This window comes from Anguilla rostrata, chromosome 13 (genome assembly GCF_018555375.3).
Source record: "Anguilla rostrata isolate EN2019 chromosome 13, ASM1855537v3, whole genome shotgun sequence".
Classification (NCBI taxonomy): domain Eukaryota; kingdom Metazoa; phylum Chordata; class Actinopteri; order Anguilliformes; family Anguillidae; genus Anguilla; species Anguilla rostrata.
In genome coordinates this window covers 20,190,171-20,208,481 of record NC_057945.1, presented here as the reverse complement: position 1 = coordinate 20,208,481, position 18,311 = coordinate 20,190,171, and the positions used below count along the sequence as shown (strand labels likewise).

The 18,311-nt window shown below is 45.8% G+C and overlaps 1 protein-coding gene across 4 annotated transcripts; it reads right to left on the bottom strand.

The window, feature by feature from the left end:
• Positions 1-1,712: 1,712 nt before the first annotated feature.
• Positions 1,713-15,306, bottom strand: LOC135238647 (microtubule cross-linking factor 2-like). Of its 4 annotated transcripts, none has more exons than XM_064306788.1 (12): positions 13,999-15,306; positions 12,512-12,736; positions 12,259-12,417; positions 9,136-9,198; positions 7,671-8,639; positions 7,461-7,586; positions 6,794-6,991; positions 6,415-6,561; positions 5,938-6,105; positions 4,951-5,030; positions 3,229-4,426; positions 1,713-3,024 (listed from the first exon to the last, which is right to left on the bottom strand). In XM_064306788.1, the coding sequence occupies exons 1-12, from the start codon at positions 14,803-14,805 to the stop codon at positions 2,872-2,874; spliced, it is 4,293 nt and encodes a 1,430-aa protein (XP_064162858.1). In that variant the 5' UTR covers positions 14,806-15,306; the 3' UTR covers positions 1,713-2,871. The 4 variants fall into 4 exon arrangements, with proteins under 4 accessions (XP_064162858.1, XP_064162861.1, XP_064162860.1 ...); XM_064306791.1 differs by having other exon boundaries at positions 3,229-4,360; XM_064306790.1 differs by having other exon boundaries at positions 4,951-5,021.
• Positions 15,307-18,311: the final 3,005 nt, after the last annotated feature.

The following is an 18,311-nucleotide window of genomic DNA, read 5'->3' as shown; positions in this document are numbered from 1 at the left end:
CTGAAACAACTCAGGTTACAACAGCACAGCAGCAGTGTCTTGTCTGGGAATCAAACCTGCAAACCTTTTCCTTTTAAGACCAGTGCATGGGACCAAAATAGAAATTTTAGGCCACTTGCACTGTCGATATGTATGGCGCCAGAAGAGGAGTATGTAAATTCTAGGAAAAGCACCTCATAGCCTACCTACTGTCAAATATGATGGATCATTGATTATTTGGATGTTTTGCGGGTGGTCCAGTATTTCCCATTTTTGTTTTGTTTTGTTTCCCTGAAAAGAAAATCTTCGCACTCACCCCAAGACTCATTAGCAAATCCATGCTAATTGAAAGATAAGTTGCTCACCAGTTCTTATAACAGAAATGTTACACATATTTGTGCCCGTTTAGATTAGTTGTGGGTGTAACTTAATTATGCCCAAACTCATTTAATACATAATCAGTTTGCTGTCTCTGTGCTGTCACTAGCTGTACTGTGTCTGTTTCTCCTGTGGTATCCTTCCTGTGTGTTTAGTGTGCTGTATCATCTTAAACTGGTGTGTTTAGAATATCACATCCCCTCCATACCTTCTTTGTGGAAACACATTTATCTGCATTAATATTTAGATTTCAGTGACTGTAGTGGACTGCAGCCTTCTTTCTGGCTAAATCTCCATAAAAATAAAATAAACTATGAAGTCATGGCTTGTAAAGATTGCAAAATACCAACTGAAGTGCAGACACATTTTACGTGCAAGTGCTCTCGGCCAGTAAAAGTGAGGACGGTTACACTTCACGACTTTCACGGCACACACACACCGTCCCTTCTGCTATGGGAAACTGGTTACATTTTGGTAATATTTTGCCATTACTGTGAGGTTGTATACTGTTTACCATATACAGTAATCATGTAAGGCTGCAGCACTGTCCCGCCAAATGAAATCCTATATTATATTGTTCTCAGAATTCAGAGAGCAGCTCTTTGTATGAGTAGATCATACTTCTATACTGCTTGCAACCCTGTAACCTAGCATATAGTAAGTCACAGTGATTACCAGATCACTTCTTAAAATGTTTGTGCAGATATAATTATAATTTAAGTAATTTTGGACAAACGTAGCTGATGCATGAAGCGCCAAACATACCCCACATTATTTGTGATAAATGAAAGGCTCGTCTGTTTTGATGTGGCGATGTTTCTGCGCTTATGCACAGTTCTGTTCTCAGGCCCTGGACTTTCAGTGCATAGCCATATGTGTAGTGGTGTTGGCAGATAATATATGTTTATAACAATGTTTGCTTAAACGTCATGCGCCACACCGGTCTGACTCAGAACGCTATTTTTAAGCACTGCCTGAGATGAAAGGCTAATTGTGCTGGTCTGCCATAAAATCTGTGTCATGTACTGCATGAGGCCATCATGGGGGAGGTCTGTCTCGCTGTGATTCCTTATTTAATGGGGCAGAGTGAATCTGCTGATTATATTTGTTTGCATGGCTACGCATTCCAGCGCACACTTGTTTGGAGTGTTAAATGGAGCCATCCTGCTGAAGCATTCTCCTCTCCCCTGTAGGGGTTTGTATTTACTGGGGTGGAGCTCACCCAGTAACTGTATATATCAACAGCCAGACATTCTACCCAGCCTGGAGACTGAAAGGGTGGAGGGAGGGGTTTTGGGTCCAAATGACCTCTGTGACCAATCACACACTGTCATAGAAATGTTGAAATCAAGATGTTAATTAGGAGTTAATATTTATTCACCAATCACCAATATACAATCTGGCAAGCCATGTTTGTGCAGGGAAAAAATTATGCAAATGCTTGCATTTGTTTGTAAGGAATCCAGGTCAGTGGACAATGATTGAAGGGTTGTGAGAAACTGGATCTCTGATGGGGGAGGGATGAGGGTGTGTGAAATATCCTCAGCTGTTGAGGAATCATGTATTCCCCAGGAAACATAACCTACAACAATCCCACTACCCCCTGCTCTCCTAGGAGCCCATAACCCCACAGTGACCTTCCTTTAAAGTTCTGGATCAGAGGAATTCCTCCCCTACTATTAGTTTACTGCTGTGAATTCAATTTATTTATTTTTATTAATCTTAAATGCACCTCAAATGTCCCAGTACTGTGAACTTTCACAAATCACTCGAAGCTGTGAATTAAAAAAAAAAAATTATTCAGGATTTATTGTGAGCAATATTTGAATTACAACTTAAAAGTAAAAGTAATTATTATTTTAACTTTATTATTTATTTAATTATATATAAAAATTATATTACAGTACTCTGATAATGTTTGTATTTACATAAATATTATGTCCCAGCAAGGACGAGCAATATACTACCTAAAAAAATACTCAATCACATAAATGAAATAACATTCTTGTATATAATATTATTCACTGTTCTCAGTATTTGCCATTTTCAATGTAGCTGTGATCTGCATTCCGCCTCTTATAAGTGTTTCTAATTAAAGTAAATTCTAGAAGATACTGGCCTTATTTAAGCAGTGCATGTAATTAATAAGAACTCTTATAGATGGGTAGATGGATTCTACAGATAAATGTTCCAGAACACTGACTGCAGATTTTAGACTGTCATTCCAGAACTTCACACATGGCTTTCATTAGTCAACATTCCAGAACTCTCTGCAATTAGGCTCTACACGTCAACATTCCTGAATTCCTCAAATGGGTTCTAAAGCTCAGCATTCCAGAACAGATGGGTTCTAACACTCAGCATTCAAAAACTCTCCACAGATGGGTTTATCATCGGAGTTCCAGAACAGCACGAGTCTGGGATTGAATGACAGGGTCCTGAAGATGACAGTCTCTAAACAGTGAAGCTTAGGCTTGTGTCACTGAGAACTCCTGTGATTGGCCAGGTGTCACATCACTCATCGGCTGGCTGTCCTTTTCCCTGAGAAGACTGGCAGCATTCCCCTGAGTGCAGCCGACACTGGCCAGAGGCATGGGGGATACCAGCACGTGATGGGCGGGCAAAGCAGAAGGTCAAGGAGTGAGGGGTGCAGTCGCATGCAGTGTCCTGGAAGCGGAGGAGGAGGAGGAGGAGGAGGGTGACATAACTTCAGAAGAAAAAGCTGTTGCATATAAAAACGCTTGTTCCTTCATTGTCGCACTGCTAATTAAACACCAGGTGTTTTTGTTAATGTGTAATGTGTAAGGGATGAGGGTAGGGTTTGGAGGAGGTTTCTAGGGTGGGGGCAGGGTTTGAGAGGGGAAGTCTCACCTCCAGGGCATTGTTGCTCCTGCTCTTCTCTCTGGCACTGAGAGCCCTGCCCCCCCGGCCTGGCTCCTCCCTCAGGCTGTGCCTCATGAACCGCTTATTGACGATGCACGTGGCGCTGTCACTTCCTGCCGACACGGCCACTCGGGGGGCGGCCCTCTCCGTTTTCCCCCGCCCATTGGAACCACCCCTCCCCTGCCCACTCGCTGCAGGCACCTGGCCCCGCCCACATACGCTTCTGAGAAACTCCTGCACGATGCCATACTTGTGCACTGCCCCGGTCCCTCTCCCCGCATCAGGCTTGCCCCCTACACCCCTGCCTGCTCCTGGCCCCTCCCCGGACTGGTTCACAGCCCCACCCCTCTCTACCACACCAGCGCCGCGGCTGGCCGGCAACGATCCGGCACGGGGCATGCTGGACCGTGCCCAAGCTGACCCGTTCTGTCCCCGCGTTGCCCTCCACAGGGGGGCACTAGTGGGCGCCTCTGGCCTGGGGGCAGCCGAGGAGGTGGAGGAGGTGAAGGAGGAGATCGAGGAAGAAGCGGAGAAGGAGGCACAGGATGAGGACAGGGTGGATGAGGAGGCTGGGGAGGTGGAGAGGGGCAGGCAAGAGGGTGTGGAGACCCTGCGTTGCGGTTTTGGGGAGCGGCAGCGGGGATGACCAGGAACCCTCTCCAGGCTGGAGAGGTGGCGGCGAGGGGGGCGGGCGGAGGCAGGGCCCTCAGTCTGAAGAGCCACACTGGCCACGGCCACAGCGCCGGCCACGCCCACCGTCTGGCAGGCGGCGTCAGCCCGCCTCCTCTGCAGCGCCCGTCGCGCGCAGTGCGTCCTCTCCTTCATGTCATCGCTCAGGTTGGCCTCCAGGGGGAGCCAGCTGCCGCTGCTGCTGGAGACGAGGGGCGGCCGGGGCCCCTGCCCCCTCCGGTGGGCGCGGCGCATGGCGGGGGGGCTGAAGTAGAGCCGCAGGCCGGTCCGCTCTGGCGCTGTGTGGCTCCTTCTCACCTCCGCGCTGCTCAGATCCAGGAAGCTGCTGCTTCTGAGGGGACCGTCCCAGGTCCTGTATGGATCAGCCCTCTCCTGGTACTGGCAGCTCCTCCGGGGCCCTGATTGGCCCTTGGCTCCTGCAGTCTCACCCCTGTGGATGGAGGAGGTGTGCAAGGGACAAAGCATCTCTGCACTGGAGGAGGAGAGGTGTTTAATCCTGAACAGAGTCAAGAGGATTAAGACATTAATACAGTGGAGCTGAGCCTGAGTGTCTTAGTGTTTGCATGGTGAGTACGTGTCTCTAAGCTATGTTCAGCCTGCAGACGTTAGTGCTCAATTCCTATTTCCCTTAGATCAGATTCTTTGGACTGACTGTTTATATTGATTTTTGAATGAGACCCAACAGAACTGCCAATTAAGAGTTATAACAAGATTAACCTGCTGCATGAAAAAGGAGATGTGGTTTTTTGCACATTGTTCCAAACTATCACACGAGGGGAAAAAAAACCTAAAGGTCACAGGTTTGATTCCCATGCAGGACAACATTGTACATACATATCCAGCTGTATAAATGAATGCAATGTAAATGCTATGTAAAAAAAGTTGTGTAAGTCACTCTGTATAAGAGCGTCTGCTAAATGCCTGTAATGTAATGGGTGGATATGCAGGCGTGTGTATATTCACGAGTGTTTGAGGTATGTATGACTGCATGTGTGTGTGTATATGGGGGGTTAATATTACCTGTGTAGGTCAGTTCCATTTGCTTCTGTTCCTGTGTAAGTGTCCTGTTCTGATTTCTCACCATGCAGAGCCTGATAAGACTGATAAATGGAGAAACTGGGTAAATGCACTGGAGGAATTGCAGAGCTCAGTTTATTAGAGCTTAAGAGTTATATCTCTGTAGCTGCACAGATTACTTCTCTCTCTCTGGAAGGCGGTGTGTGTATAGAGAACTGGATCTGCAACTCAAAGGTAGTGGGTTTGATTCACAGAACTGCTTTTCTACCATTGAGCAAGGTACCTAACCTCAATTTCTTCTGATAACTATCCAGGTGTGGATTGTACGTAAATATGTCCGCCGCGTAAATTGCTCTTTAAAAGCGTCTCTACTAAATTCCTAAACATATGCAATACAAAAAGCCTCCCAGCCTTCATGAGCTGCTCCCAGAGGAGGAGCTCACGAAAAGGAAAGCCTGGCTTGAGGTGGCCGGTGGGGTTTCCCGCTTCCGTAGCCCTGTGGGTGTTATGGGGGGTGTGACCAAGTGAGTTCCGATGCCCTGGCCACATCTATACCGCATAAGATGTCCCTCATTCACCGGACAACGCAACAGCTGCGACTGGGCGCAGCCTTCTTCACCCCCCCCACACCCACAGCCCACGTCTGGAAATATCAACGCCGTGGGAGGACAACGCGACACTCGAGGCGGCCTCCCCCACCGCCCCACCCTGAGCTCTCGGCTCCCCTCTCCCCCCTGCCGCTTCATCGGCTTGAAAACACGAGACGCACGCTTGTCTTGATCTTATGAAGCCTAAAAAAGGCACTTCTTTTTTTTTGCTTTTACTAGGCAACCACACTCTGCTCCTGTCCATCACAGCGTTAACAGCATTAGCTAGCTAATTTCACCCGAAAGTAACTTACCATCTATGTCCATCATGGCACTAATTTGTCGCCGATAGAATTCAGCTTTGTATGAAATGGGGCTCACCTGTGTGTAAGGTAAGACTCACCTGGTTGATCTGACTCAGGAGCTCAGTCCTCTCAGCCTCCCATGCAGATCTGGCACAGGCAAACGTATGGGCCAGGTCTGCGGACACACGCCGCCCCACCAGCATCTCTGCAGTCAGCTCCTGCAGAACCCCCTTCAGCTCCAGGAGGGTACAGCTCACACCCCCCAACTGCACCCCAGCACAGAAACACATGTTTGTCACAATGTTGGTCTGTAGTTGTACTTATGTGGGAAAAAATTGTACATTAATACGATGCATATTAATACAATTGTACATTAATGCTAATAACTAGCAAAGAGCTAGTGTTCTTAAATTCATGTTTATATAGCAGAAAGGCAGACACTCTCATCCAAATGACTCGCAAAAATGCATGCACTCATTAGTCCTATATTGATTATATTCATTAGAACATGCTTTGAATGTTACTGAATCACTGGTTTCATACCCCTGTGGAGTGCAGGGTGTGTAGGTTTGTACCTCCATGTGGTTATCCGGGGGTATGGTATGTTTGTGATTATCCAGGGGGAGGGGACCCTGGACAGGCAAGGGGGAGCTACTGTCGCTCTGGGGAACAGCTGGCCCCTCTTCCTCCCTCAACAGACACAGGCTCTTCACTCTGCTCATCTGAAACACAGCACACTTTATTCATTTATTCAGTCCTTCAATTTACCTGTTGTTTCATTCCTTCACTCATTCATTCATTTATTCCATTCATGTGTTCACTTTGCCCTGAGTGAAACTGCCACTCACTCAGTGGGTCCTTTCCCCTGCTTAAATGATGCTTCTTGAATCCCCATGGGTGAGATCACTGCCCTTTAAGAGCTCAGGGGTTTGCTTGATTGAGCGAATGACTGACCTCCAGGAAGTCCCGCCCCCTCTGCTCCAGCTCCAGCCTGTTGCCATGGCGCCAGTGCTTGAGGAAGCAACGTAGCTGCAGTGAGAGGAGCAGCAGGTCGTCCTGACTGCACAGCTTGTGTTGTTGTAGGGTCTGCAGGCCACAGTCCGGCAGCGGGACGTCCCACCTCGGCAGGTCCACCCAGTACCCCTTCTGATCCTGGATTGGGGGCAAAACGCAGAACTTTATTTACACCAGCACACACACTAGCACACTCAGGTACCAACACACATGCACACACCTTATTATTTTTTTATATTGGTGCCCAGCGTGGGGCTGTATATGTTCAGTTCTCGTCCTAATTTTCAATGTCCATTTTGCTATTTCCAATCGCAGCTGCGTTCAGTTGTCCCTAGTCTGCATTCAATCCAAGACCTTGGTGCATGTCGATGCACCACTAGTGCCTTAACTGAATGAGCCAGCCGGCAGCCACACAGATTGTAAAACTGTAAACAATTTGTAACATCTGCATTTGGATTCTGGGTGACTAGCTGGTCATTAATTTAAGACATGTTATTGGACTTGCTTTATGAATATGGCCCCATGTCTTCAATCATTATTGGTCTAATGGTTAAAAGAAAGAATTAGCAGATTTTATTGCTAGACGCATGACCAGCCGTGACGTTACCTCCACTGTGTCTGGTTGCTCCATTGTCTGCGTGCACTTGGCCACAGCCTGATCATGGATATGTCCATGCCCCTTCTCTGCCTGACCTTTGACCTGCTTTTCTGATTGGTCCTGACTGTGGCGTCCCTGTGGAGTCCATGAGAATACGGTTCAGTATTTTCATTGACTGTGCTATGCGCAGTAACATGAGTGCATGTGCAGTTCGGTTACCTTCAGTCCTACAGGGTTTTCAGCATCCTGGGCATCCACATGTGCGGGCAGGGCATCCCCAACCTGCACTTCCACCCTCCTGACCCCCTTCAGCACCTCTACCCTCTCCATGAAGGCCAGCAGCTGGAACTGCAGGTTCTCTAGCCCATGGGCCAGAGTGTCCACTTTGGTGTGGCTTTTACCCAGAATCCCCTGCTCTGTGAGGCTGTGGGGGGACAGAGGTGCAGGAGTGGCCATTTGACAGATGGGGGAGTGGAGGTGGGAGGAGTCAGAGGCTATGAGGAGGCAGATGGCAGAGTGCAGGAGGCAGGCCTGGTCTCGGATTTTGAGGAGGGCTGGAAAGTTCCCCATCCCCAGGCTGAGGCCCCCATGGGTCAGGTGGGCATGGCCCTCATCACTGCGCCCCTTCAGAGCCCCGGGGTGTGGCTCCACCCTGGAGTCCAGGTGGCACAGTAGGACGTGGTTTCCGTGCTGGATCACCCTGTCAGCAGCCCCGCTACACAGGATCTCAGGTTGTGCACTGGGGTCAGGCCCCACCCTGCCATGGTCCACCTCCCCTACCAGTGCTGTGCTCTGTCGCTCCACCTCCCCAGCTCTGGCTCTGCTGCTGGCTCCGCCCTGCTGCCCCGCCCCTTCCAGCGGTTCCGGGTGCTTCATCTCATCCATTTCTGCATGCAGGCCACGGTTTTCCACCTCGAGCTCTACGATGCGTCGGCTCAGCAGGTTGGCCTCCTCCTCCACCAGCTGCAGGTGAACCCTGATGTCTGCCTCACGTGTGTGGGCGTGGCTCTGGCCTGGGGCAGCCCGCCCCTCCACCGGCCCCTCCGCTCTGCCATACAGGGAGCGGAACCGTGCCAGCTCTTCAGCCATCCCCTCACTCTCACGGACCAACTTGGCCAGCTTGCGGCACATCAGTGTCGATTCCTCTTTGGCGAAGTGAAGCTGGCACCTCAGATCGGCACTGTCTTCCTGTGGGGGACAGAGAGCATCAGTGCCTGTGACATCACAGTGCCCTGACATCACACAGGTCTGCTACTCTGTCCCTTCCGTTCCCTTGCCAGATCTCCTGCCATACTCCGATAATTTCCATGGAAGTCCTTTTTCTAAAGACTTCATATCATTCTCCAGATGGGAGTGGAGTGGGGGGACTGTATATAAAAAGTGCTGTCATGTCTACATGGTAAAACCAAACTGTATAAGGATAGCCTTAAATAAAAGCTGAGAATGTTTTTTTTTTTTTTATACCACACGTGAATTTTTTAATTACAAATCTACAAATGTGCAGTGCGAAAATTAAGAAACAAATATGTCATCCCATAAATTATGGAGCTCACAGAAAGCACAGCTGCCCATGATGCTGAGTCAGGTGCATGGAATGAGAAACAGGACTAAGATTAATTTGTGTCCATGACACCGGCCCTATATGTTTAAGTGTTAGTGTTGATGTAAATTAAATAATTGTTACCTGAGACAAGAGCTTCTTCTCTGTCTTAAAGGAGGACCGGGATCCTTTCCTCTTCAGCGAATTCTGTTATGTAAAACAACAGGACAGTACATAAGATGCACAAAGTCAAAGCTACACATCTTGTTCCTGTACCAGAGAGGAGCACTATAGAGTAGTGTTGAGAGTGCTAGAATTTGGAATTGGCCGCAGTGTAGAGAAGTTGTCAGGGCCAGCACTTGATCAGATAGGTGGGGTTTGAGTGTAATTAAAGGGGGTACAGATTGACACACTTGTTCCACTGAATATCACAGGAATGTTTGGGGTGCACTGCCTAGGATTGATCAGATGGAGAGCAGCAGTCAAAAGCTATAAATAGAGCCAGACATGTCTCACCACAGCTTGTGTGGGGGTTTTGACATGGCTAGCCATGAGTGCAGCCTTACAGCAATCACCATATACTACATATACACACACACACACACAAAGGGATACATAGATGTAAATCCTAAATGAAACCCACCATAAATCAATAAGCAGATTCCAGATCCTTCACAAACTTGTATCAGTAAAAGCTGAAAAGCTCTGCTGTGCTGGTAGCTTCACCTTACGACAGCTCCCTCTATCTTTAACTGAGCTGTCTGACATTGAGTATGCAGACAATACCCTGCTGTGAGATTCAACTGCGAGACTTGACTAGGGAACATCAAAATGTACTGTGACTCCTCCAATCCACTATCAAAGAATTCCAGATAAACTCCCACACCCTGTCACATAAATCTTTCAGGTAGGGGAATATTCTGAAATATTCTGTTCCTCTGAAAAAGTGTGATGTATTTATGATGTATTCATGGATAATGGATGATGTAATGCATCCATATAGCACCTTTTATCTCATGATCTCAATGTACTTTTGCACGAAGGCCTACTGGAGCCTTTCTGAAAATGCACCCCAATTTTTCCTCTACGAACCCCCTTCCCTTTGAGGTTACCAAATATAAAGGTCACTGCTCTCACAGATCTCCTGTTACTCTTGACAACCCTTCCATGAAAGCAGCAACTGTTACTGTGTGTCCATACCAAAGGAATTCAGCTCAACCCACTGAAGGGCAGACATGCTGCTTTTGCAACTGTGCAAATCCTAACCCTGGGGTGGCAGAAACCCACTGTGCAACTGGACACAGTCAGAATGGGCAGGGCGAGGAAGTCATGTTGTGACAGCAGCAGGTCACAGATAAAAGTGGCCAGGCCGGAATGAGACATTGTGTGTGTTTTGAAGACCCGGTGTAATCACTTCTTTCTTCACATTTAAAGTGTTCATCAAGCCATTAAGATAAAGAGATGCACTTTTTCCCAAATTTATAAAAAGGAAAATAATAACATCTTTTGAAGTATGTCATTTGTAAATGTGAGCTGGAGAAGCAATGGGTGAGAGCAAGTTCACAGATTATTAATTTTTATCAATATATGTACTTCTGTACATTTTGGCAATATCTGTACAGCTGTTATTGTTAATAAAGCCACTTGAATTTGAATATGAATTTGACAGTCAGGGTGAGAAACGGAGAGAGAGTGAGGGAGAAAGGAAGAACAGAGCTCCATCAATGCTTTATATTTAGTTTCTACTGTTCAAGGAATGTAAAAGGAAGTTGGGGGAGGGAAATTCCTCACAAGCAGAAAAGCCCTTCCCATCTGTCATTCTGTGTGAGCATGCCCCCCCCTTTCCCTCTTACCTACTCCCTCTCTCTCTCACCCTCTCCCTCTCTCACCCTCCTGTTCTCTCTCCTCTCCTCTTTCCCTCCCTCTCTCCATCTCTATATCTTGGTCTCTACATCTCTCCTTCTCCTTTTCTGTCTCTCTCTCAAGTCAATTGCAATTCAATCATAATGTAATTCTATTGACATGATGAACACAATTATTTTTCCAAAGCATATTAACAAAATGCAACAGCACACAAACAGTAAAATAAGTTTTATTTAAACTATTTATTTATTTTCCTTTTTCCTCCTGAGTAGGTAAACAGAAAGCTTTTAAATTCAGGATTAATGTATTGGCATACATTTTTATAACTGCTTTTTAAATTAATTTTTGCTTTTTTTTTGGGGGGGGGGGGGGTGTCATTCTTTGAATTGTTCATATTCTCCCTTTCTCAATAAATGTTTAAATGAAGACATTTAAAACCTCTTTTTCTGTCTCACATAAGAATGCCATGAGAACAGCAGCAATGCAATGAGCAATGAATACTCCTACATGCCTGTGTAGCACAACCCAGCCCAGCCCCCCCTCCCCCATCCCGTCCCCTGTGGCCAGCTGCTAGCCTGGCCAGCAGCACACACACTCCTGGCCTAAAACCACACCCTCACCCACAACCAGGGGCATCATAGTGGGGGGAAAAGTGGGACTGGCTACCCAGGGCCTGAATGGGGGGAGGGCCCTCGAAAAGCCAGGAATGATGCGTGAGAGACGTGGATAAAGAGAGGAAGGGGGCCCACAGAGACTGCCAATGTATAGGGCCCGGAATTTTGTGCTACACCCCTGCCCGCAACATGGTGACATGTATCAAAGGATACCTGAAATTCTCATGGATTCAAAAATATCCACCCGAACCTCTGTAAGTCAAGTTTAAAAATAGATAATAATAACAAGACACTTATATATGTTCCACAAACCATTTTTACTTCTGAGGCAAATTACTTCACAATTCCTAGCACCTGCAGGACATGAGAGGCCACTGTACAGTAGAACCTGACTGTTGAATGTAGATCTTTAACAGCAGAATATGATTTGCCCCTAATCACAGCCAATCAGCTGCCATTCTGAGCCACATGTTGATGCCAATCCACACTGACCCAACCCAACTGATCCACACTAATTCAACCCAGGTGGTCCACACTGACCCACCCAAACCAAACCGCACTTGTTTAACCAAACGGATTAATGGTGACCATACATCCCCTGAAACCCAGCCTAGCTCGACTTAGCTAAGCCCAACCCAACCTGTCCACACCTGGTCTAGCCAGGCTTAACCAAGTCAGGTCTAGCTTAATCTACCCCACTGAGAGATCTTCAGTTTACTCCAGCTCTGCCTGTCCCACTGCAGCTCCACCCTCTTCAGCCACACCCCCCTGAGGGCCTGCCCAGGTATACCTCTCTGGTCTTCTCCATCTCAGCCTGCAGCACCTGCCTGGCCACCTCCAGCTCCTGCAGCCTCTCTCTCAGGTCAGTGTTCTCCTGCTCCAGCTCCGCCCGCTTCCTCTCCACTGCCTCCAGCTCCCGGTGCAGCCGAATGGACACGTCTTTCGCCACCTGGGGGGAGGGATATCATTATCGACTTCACTAATAGCTGTTCTTCTTTGTGCTTTTGAATCATTTTTATAACATTTTTCCCCCTTTCACACACCTTGAGGTCCTGTTCCAGTGTGCAGATGAGCTCTCCGTCTATGTGGCCAGTCTGAGCGACCTGCAGACTGCGGCGCTCGGCCTTGCGCAGGCGGTACTGCAGGATGCGGCAGCTCTTATTGGCCTGGTCCAGCTGCTGCCGCAGCACCTGCAGCTGGTACATGTCCTCCTCCAGGTACTCGTCCCGCATCTCCAGCATCTCCGCCTGCAGCTCCTCCAACTCATCCTGTGGCCACAGCGTGGAAACAATGAGTCGATCTTTGTTGCTCTCTTCTTCATCATCATGATCATCATCATCATCATCATCACCATCATCACTATCACCGTCTTATCCTCTCCACGACTCAAACACAGTATCATGAAAGCAAATAAATAAGAGTTCACATAACTTGTGTCATGCTACCATTAAATTAAATTGCTTTCCAAAGCAATTTCTTACACATGTACCCACCACAGTTTCTGATCCTTTCCCAAACACTTTAGTTTAACTACTACTCATCTGTTTTGGAGCCATTGTTTCTTTTTAATAAATAATATTGTGTCCAGTTTGGTAAGAGTATTCAATCCATTAGTTGCCATGGTATTGAGCCCAATGATGTTTGTTTTGACAGAAGGATGTTGTTCCTGTCTCCAGAAAGCGGGCCATTCTGTGGCACTTGGTGTTATGCGGTACACCCGCTGGTAAAACTGGCCATGAGCCTGGCACGCGCTCAGTCCACTACAGCACTTGCCCGGGTGCCAGGTGCTTGGCCAATAGAGGTGTCAGAATAGGGGTCAGAATATTCACTTAGGCCTACAAAGTGAAAAACCCTAAATGAAAACGCGCAACTCTGTCATGCTGAATACGTTATTGACACAATACACACATTAGACTGTCCAGTGACTGTGTACCGTGACTGTATTAACGGGCTGCAAGTGACTTCTGAGTCGCTTAACACGGCCAAGTACTTATTTAACAAGGCCCTTCTGTCGCTTGTCAGAAACAATACCGGATGACACAAGACAATACGTCAACCTGTAGGCTAATCCCAGGAGTCGACTAGTTTCACAACCCAATCGAATTGAAACAGAATATAGCCAACAGCAGGCTAGGCTACGTCACGCATACTTTCTCACTCACAACATAACAACACACTTAGGCCTATCTGTCTATTAAAATAAATCTTTGACTCAGAGTGACCGACAATATTTACTTAGTTATCGTAGCCAACACAGAGTTGGGTATAGACTACTAAAACAATAGATTCCTTGTTGCCAACCACTGTTATAATCCCAGTTCCTTAACCATTATACAATCAGTGCATATCTTTGCAGTTTCACCGTTCCTAAATTGGGGACCATCACAGCAACATGAATTTACATGTAGAAGACATGATTCCTCGTAAAATCGATGAGGGTTTTGGAAGATATTCTCGTGGTGCTAAGCAACCCTATCTGGGCCAATAGCTACCCATGCACGTAGTATTCCCAAAAAAACATAACACTTACTTTTAAATAATCGTTTTCTGATCTGAGCTCCTCGATTTCCCTGACGAATTCTTCCTGCATCCCGTGGATTAACTCCTCTTGCAGGTCGGATAAGGTGAAGGAAGCCCTGAAGTTCAGACGGCTGTCGGAGGAAGTGAAGGATCGCTCATCACTCGGGGAGAGACTCCCCTGCCCACTCTCCTGTCCTAGCGAGACAGTAGCGTCGTTGCCCACAGACATCTTCACCTGCTGGTCAGCTCTACCATTCCTGCCAGGTACCCCGTCCCCGTGCGCCACTTCGCTTCTGCCCTCATTTACCCCCGCACCGCGACTGAGGGATTCCGTGTCACTGCTCGTGGTGGGAAACTTCTTTTCCTCCGAAGTGCAATCGAAGGGATCGGAGCTGCTGTCGGAGGGCGAAAGTTTGTCCGGAGTGCAATCAGAATCCTTGGTAAGCTCGTCAGAGCCATTGCTCCGATCGGACAGCTTCCTCGGGCCAGACAATTTACGGCGGTGCATATGGGAGCCAGCGATAGGCGCTAAGGGTTTCCCGGACTGTTTCCCCTTCTCTGCTTTCAAGTCTCTCCCGTTCCACTGGGTGCGCGGGGGCAGCCGGCTGCGGTCCCCGGGTCTATTACTTAAGTTTGGTGCGCTGGAGCTCGCCTTGATCTTCGTCAGGGACGCTGCTAACGAGTCTTTAGGTTTTGCTGGCGTTATGGATCGTTGTGCATGCCTCTGGTCGCTTGCTTGCTGTTGCTCAGCTCTAAGCTGGTGCGGAGACTGCGGTGGCTGTCGCTGGGTGACACCGTCCCCGTTCTCGTAGTTCATTGTTTTTCTACCTCGTGCCCTTGGATCTTAATTAAACGAACTGGTGAAGTGGCATCGCCGTTCATTCCGCTGGGCACGAACAGTATTAGCCTACATGTATATTTACAAGGACATAATCAAGCCCACACAAAAAGACCAGAAACATAATCTCCTAACTTTGTTTAAACTAATTAGCTCCAAATTTATCACTGTGCACGTCTCCTGGATGACAACCGGGAAGAAAACGCAACAGCTCGTGGTAGAGATGACATTTCTCAGTTGGTACCTTATGCGGGCTACAGCTGACAACGCAAAGTGTCAAACGATCAGTGTCCAGGGTTTTATCTCCTCCTCCAATCAAGCTGGTGTACTTTATCTTTGCTAACCAATCGGTGTCTCTGGAAACTCCCGTCTGGTTTAAGCACCCCATCTACTGCTGTTGAAAGCAAGCCTTCAACACAATAACCACTTTTTTTTCTCTTCATAAAACTAATCCCGAAATATTTCATTTTACAATCGATTTTGTTCCATGGATAGGAGCGCCAGAACAATTTCCACCTCTGTAGTAGGCTAATGCTTTCAAATAGACCCACTGATTGTTGGGTGTGATGTCCTAAAAAGCAAAAGTTATCCCATATCTTTCATTCCATTCACCTGGATTTGCAATAAGCACACTTCTTCAGCCAGGAGATAAAATTAATTGGTTAAATCAAATGGAGGCTGAGTTCATGGGTGGAAGAAACATATGGCACGACTTTCACTTTCTGACCCCAAGACTTTCCACCTCTGAAATTAAATTGCATAGTTCCTATTATACATGCACATACAACACATTGCATATAATTTCGTATTGTAAACATTTCATGACAGCTTTTACCCCAAAACATTTCACACTCTCCACAAATGGAAATGCCCATGTGCTACAGTGTTTCACCTCTTGATTAACCCAGGGCTAATTGATCTGCGACTTGTGCGCTCGCACTCACTGTTGTTCATAGTCTGACAGAGCCATCTTGTGGTGATCTATGAATGACAATAAATGACAGAAATAAAATCAAATCTTGCGCATGGGAAGAGAATCCTACAGAACCAGCGTGATATTGTAGGGTCTTTAGAAAAAATGTCCTATCAATGCGCCACATTGAAAGGACAATTAAATTACAGTTTCATGGAGTGTAGCGCATCCAATTTTTTGAAATGTCAAGCAAAATGAGGAAATGGGGACAGTGCATATAATCAGAAGTTTGGATATTCGACTTCAGAATTGGATATTACAGTTGTTCCAATGGATACGAGTATCTATTTATCTCATGCTAAAAAACATGGGATGCGCATTTTAGACTGTATTTCTGTCCAAAGCTAGCACATTACTATAACTCTAAACATTACTTGCATTCAAAGCTGTGTTTAATCTTCATATGACGAGTTTTCAGAAAAATCCATCGGGCGTTCAAAAACTGGCATTTCGGAGATGCCAGCAGTTTTAACTATTTTTCCGTTAAAACATTGCCTTCTAGCCTCATTTCATTCATATTTGATCTGAACTGGGCTTCGAACGGCTATTACCAAATGTAATAGAAAAGGGTTGCTTAAAATATACACAGGGCTTAGATTTAATAATGAAACTGAAACTGAAATGCACATTCATTTTTTTATATTCCCCAGGGAAGTGAATATATATCTTGTTTATACAAAATTATCTTTTGTCTAAACCCCATTTAAAAAATTGTCCCTAGGGACAACCAAGGCAGAGTAGGCTATCACAAATGTTCCACAGAGAGCACTATGGTGTGTTTAAAAGTGTAATATTATGCGTCCATATTAATCTTGCGAAAGACAAGTGAAAGCCTTAGTCAATCAACCAGTACATACATTATTGCACTAGACCACTCAATTGTGCAGCCAAGCTAAAAATCACTATGTAAAATGTAGTGACAATCTGTTGGATGTCCCTACCATATCTTCCTGAAAGACTATAATTGCTCCCTCTTTTTGGCTGCTAAGAAACAACAAAAAAAATGTTGTTGCTATAACAATGAGCATTCCTATCCATGCTTTCACTGTGTAGAACAGCAGTTTGTTTTCTGTGACAGCACTGCTAAGAAACTCTCCAACTCTGAAGTGTGTGTGCAGATGCAAGCAGATTAGTAGGATTTCCAAGGGATGACTGGAAAACGGATTACCTGAATCCTGTAGGTCAGAGGTTCCCAGCCCTGATCCTACAGTATCCCTGTATACTGGTTTTTGTTCCAATTAATGTCTTAATTAAGGTTATTGGAAACAAGGGTTAAAGTTCTATAACTTTTAACACTGAAACTGATTTTAACCCAATGCAGATTTGGTGGTGACTATTTAACACTTCTTCAAACTCTTTATTTTCCACAAATAGTTTAACTACAATGACTAGCTGTCAACACTTTCAGAATTCAGAACTTTATTATTTCAGATGTAGATCAATTAAGCAATACAAAATGTAACAAAAGAGAGGCTTTGACACTCCAAATAATAAAGAAAAATAAAGCATTATGTGCCTGAAAACTGATCTGACTGAATAACGGTCCATAAGTTAATATGAAATGTCCATCCATATGTCTCCAATTAGCCTATGTCCTCCATAACATTTGGGACGATTAAATATTTTTTCTTGATTTGGCTCTGTACACCTATGCTCTCTTTCGTCTCAACAATGTTCCAAATGGTTGATTTTGATCAGATTAAGGTTTGGCCTGTGTCTCTGACTGTTTTTTTCTTATTTCTGAACCTCATAATGGCTCCTAGATTTTCATTGGCACAACCAGTAACAGACTGCCAACGGCAATCAAAAGCATAGAATTAAGACTAGATGCTGAAAGCTCTCTTTTACCTGCACTGAGGAAGCAATTGAACACACCTAACTAATCAGAAACACCGGTGAAGCCATTTGTCCTAAACATTATGGTGCCCAGAATTGGGGGTTGGGGGGCGCTATGTATAAAAAGTGTTGTGATTTCTAAATGGTGAATCCAAAACTCTTTAAAAAAAAAACCTTCAATAAAAGCTGAAGTATTGCATTTTATACTTTTATGCATCTAAAATTGTGGAGTACAGACCCAAATCAAGAATATGTGTTTGTCCCATAAATTAATGAGGACACCGTATGTTCAAGCACATGAATCATGCACCAGGTAATGTCTCGGAGCATGTGTTCTTCAATGCGCATGGCTAAAAAGTAGGCTACTGTCTCATACAATATCTTGATGTGCAGATTCAGCAATATGTGAACACATACTAAAGCTGTTGAAAAAATAAAAGAAAATTGGTTCTGACACACCAATTTAAAGATACCTACTTTTGAAGAAGCTATATGCTTTAACTGAATTATTTCAGAGAAAAAATGTAAATGGATTGGTAGATATGCGGATAGGAAACACAGATAGGAAACATGTGGACCACTGTGAATGGCCTTGAAGGGAATATACCTCTACTAATTATAGAATAGCGAGGATAGATTAAAATTAAAATGTGTCCATTGTAACAGTCCTTGCACG